This window comes from Armigeres subalbatus, chromosome 3 (genome assembly GCF_024139115.2).
Source record: "Armigeres subalbatus isolate Guangzhou_Male chromosome 3, GZ_Asu_2, whole genome shotgun sequence".
Classification (NCBI taxonomy): Eukaryota; Metazoa; Arthropoda; class Insecta; order Diptera; family Culicidae; genus Armigeres; species Armigeres subalbatus.
Window position 1 is genome coordinate 409,770,884 of NC_085141.1, and position 2,328 is coordinate 409,773,211.

The following is a 2,328-nucleotide window of genomic DNA, read 5'->3' on the forward strand; positions in this document are numbered from 1 at the left end:
CAATGCCTCGTTTAATTAGTATCGGAAAGAATAGATACTGGGTGCAAGAGCCCTACGAATGGTTGTTTTCATTCACTCAGCATTGTACACAGGAATCTGTCGCTCTAGGCATGTTGAACTCATTACAATAAGATCTCCTACTATGGTTTATTATTACCTTGATAGATGACACAGATCGAATGAGAATAAATTTATTTTTATTAATTTCTGTGTAAACTTAAGTTATCAGTACACTGTTCGTTATAATGACAAATATTTGTCAAGTCAGGCTGAAATCCATGTCGATTTCTAGTCAGTCTAATAGATATCCGGATATACTTGACAAATATTTGTCATTATGACAAACAGTGGACTGCGGGCATTAGGTTAATATAGCGACAAACTTGAATAGATATATTTTCCGTGTATTTGTTGTGATTCAAGAAACGTCAAAAGCTAGTCAAAAGGGAACAAAACAAAAAGGGCAAGATTGCACTGCACGAGCATTTTTCTATGTGATACACATCTTTAACTTTCGACCATGAATATGAGAATTAAGCATATTTTCACAAGTATTATCGTTGGTAAGTATTTTCTGCAGTAGTCAATACTACCAACGAAATCAATCAAATATATTTTCAGCCATCCATTGCTGCAGTGCTTTCCGCTTCAGTGGTTTGGAGTTTTATTCACACTTCATCAATGGTGATTTCCTCGACTATAGACCCTTCGGCGGGGGCAGTTCTAAAAGTGATGATGTTCAGCAGTCCATGCCTTCGATTGGACAGAGCCCTAATTCGTTTTTGGACTTTATCACATTCAAAGACAAACAGTATTGTTCGATCTACGAAGAGCAAGCCCAAGAAGCTGAGGATTCCAAGAGTGCCGATGGAAAGCGTCCACTCAAAGTCAAATGCATCCCAGCGAAGGGAAATGGCACACTGCAGATAATCACCTCACTCAAGGAAGTCATCAGTGTGCTCGCTCCCCATGGAAACTCCACTAAGCGAACCACGGCGGGAAATTGTGTTATTATGCTATTCTATACGAAAACCTGCATCCACAGCGCTTTCATGGCGCCACACTACAATGCACTTGCTCGCCATTTCCCGGATTTGAAAGTGACGGCAATCGATGCGTTCAATTTTCACTCCTTGAATACGGAGTTCGGAATTGTAGGGCTGCCCACCATTATGTTCTTTCACCAGGGACGCCCTTTGGTGAAGTTTAACGAGACAGAAATCACCCTCGAAACGCTCGTCAAATTTGTAACCAAACACAGCGGTGTCGAGCCCAGACTGGTCAATCACAAAATGACGATTAACGTACCGCACTACATCTCGGAAGACTTCAAAGGTCCGTTGTCGAACAAGGTGGAGAAGAAGACCGACTATTGGCTCTATGTGGCGTGGAGTTTCATAATCGTTTGCAGTTGCTACTACTTCTCTAAATCGGTGTACTACGTGCAGATGATTGAGACGATCAAACGAAATTGGAGGGAATCCGGAGCACACCATCGGAGTTAGGGCGTCGATATGTTCTCAAAGTGTTTAGTCAATGCAGCGGTGTTTTAGGGCTAGTGCGTTAACTTATTGTATCGTTTTGTTGGGGGTGCTGTTTTCACGAATAAAGTGTACCGTAGGTGCAATGAAAATATCGAACTTAGGATGTGTAGTGCAGTGAAATGAATTAAATATCATAAATAAAAGTTTGCTAACGCTTAAAAAAGTTATTAAATCGATCACTGCAATTTATTATGGCATAAAAGTATGAGTAGTAAAAAGAATCACCGATCCTGCCAGGAGTCGAACCTGGAATCTTCTGATCCGTAGTCAGACGCGTTATCCATTGCGCCACAGGACCTTGTTATCGAAGAGGTGTTTAATGCATTACAAATAGCTAGACTGTTTACCAAAAAGGCTACGCTCTCGAAAAATTTATCTTGTTAGAATTTATAAATAGACTCAATAACTCCATGGATTCATATCCCATATGGTCTAGTGGCTAGGATATCTGGCTTTCACCCAGAAGGCCCGGGTTCGATTCCCGGTATGGGAAATATTTTTTGTATGATATGTTGATTTTGAAGAAAGAAAATCGTTTCTTTTGAAGAAAATGTAATAAACTTCAAGTTTTTTTTAAGTTTTTTTAAAATTGAGTTTTCTTTATTGCTAGAGTTCATTACTTAACTTTAAAAGTACTACAGAAGTTTCTGAAAGTTTTATTCAAATCTAATCGTATTGGTCTTACTAAAAATTTAGCTTATAGTTATTAAATATGCAATAATGATGATTAACATTACCATCGTCCGGTTTTCATTTGGTTGAGCAAGAATGTTCTGATAAGAAC

The 2,328-nt window shown here is 39.0% G+C and overlaps 1 protein-coding gene and 2 non-coding genes across 3 annotated transcripts; 2 read left to right on the top strand and 1 right to left on the bottom strand.

The window, feature by feature from the left end:
• The first annotated feature begins 433 nt into the window (after nucleotides 1–433).
• On the top strand, nucleotides 434–1,707 carry LOC134224178 (thioredoxin domain-containing protein 15). Its single transcript, XM_062703465.1, has 2 exons — nucleotides 434–563; nucleotides 622–1,707. The coding sequence occupies exons 1-2, from the start codon at nucleotides 521–523 to the stop codon at nucleotides 1,503–1,505; spliced, it is 927 nt and encodes a 308-aa protein (XP_062559449.1). The 5' UTR covers nucleotides 434–520; the 3' UTR covers nucleotides 1,506–1,707.
• Nucleotides 1,708–1,769: 62 nt separating this feature from the next.
• Trnar-acg (transfer RNA arginine (anticodon ACG)) lies at nucleotides 1,770–1,842 on the bottom strand. The gene has a single exon. It is a non-coding gene; the product is annotated as a tRNA-Arg (tRNA).
• Nucleotides 1,843–1,965: 123 nt separating this feature from the next.
• Trnae-uuc (transfer RNA glutamic acid (anticodon UUC)) lies at nucleotides 1,966–2,037 on the top strand. Its single transcript has one exon. It is a non-coding gene; the product is annotated as a tRNA-Glu (tRNA).
• The last annotated feature ends 291 nt before the right edge of the window (nucleotides 2,038–2,328 follow it).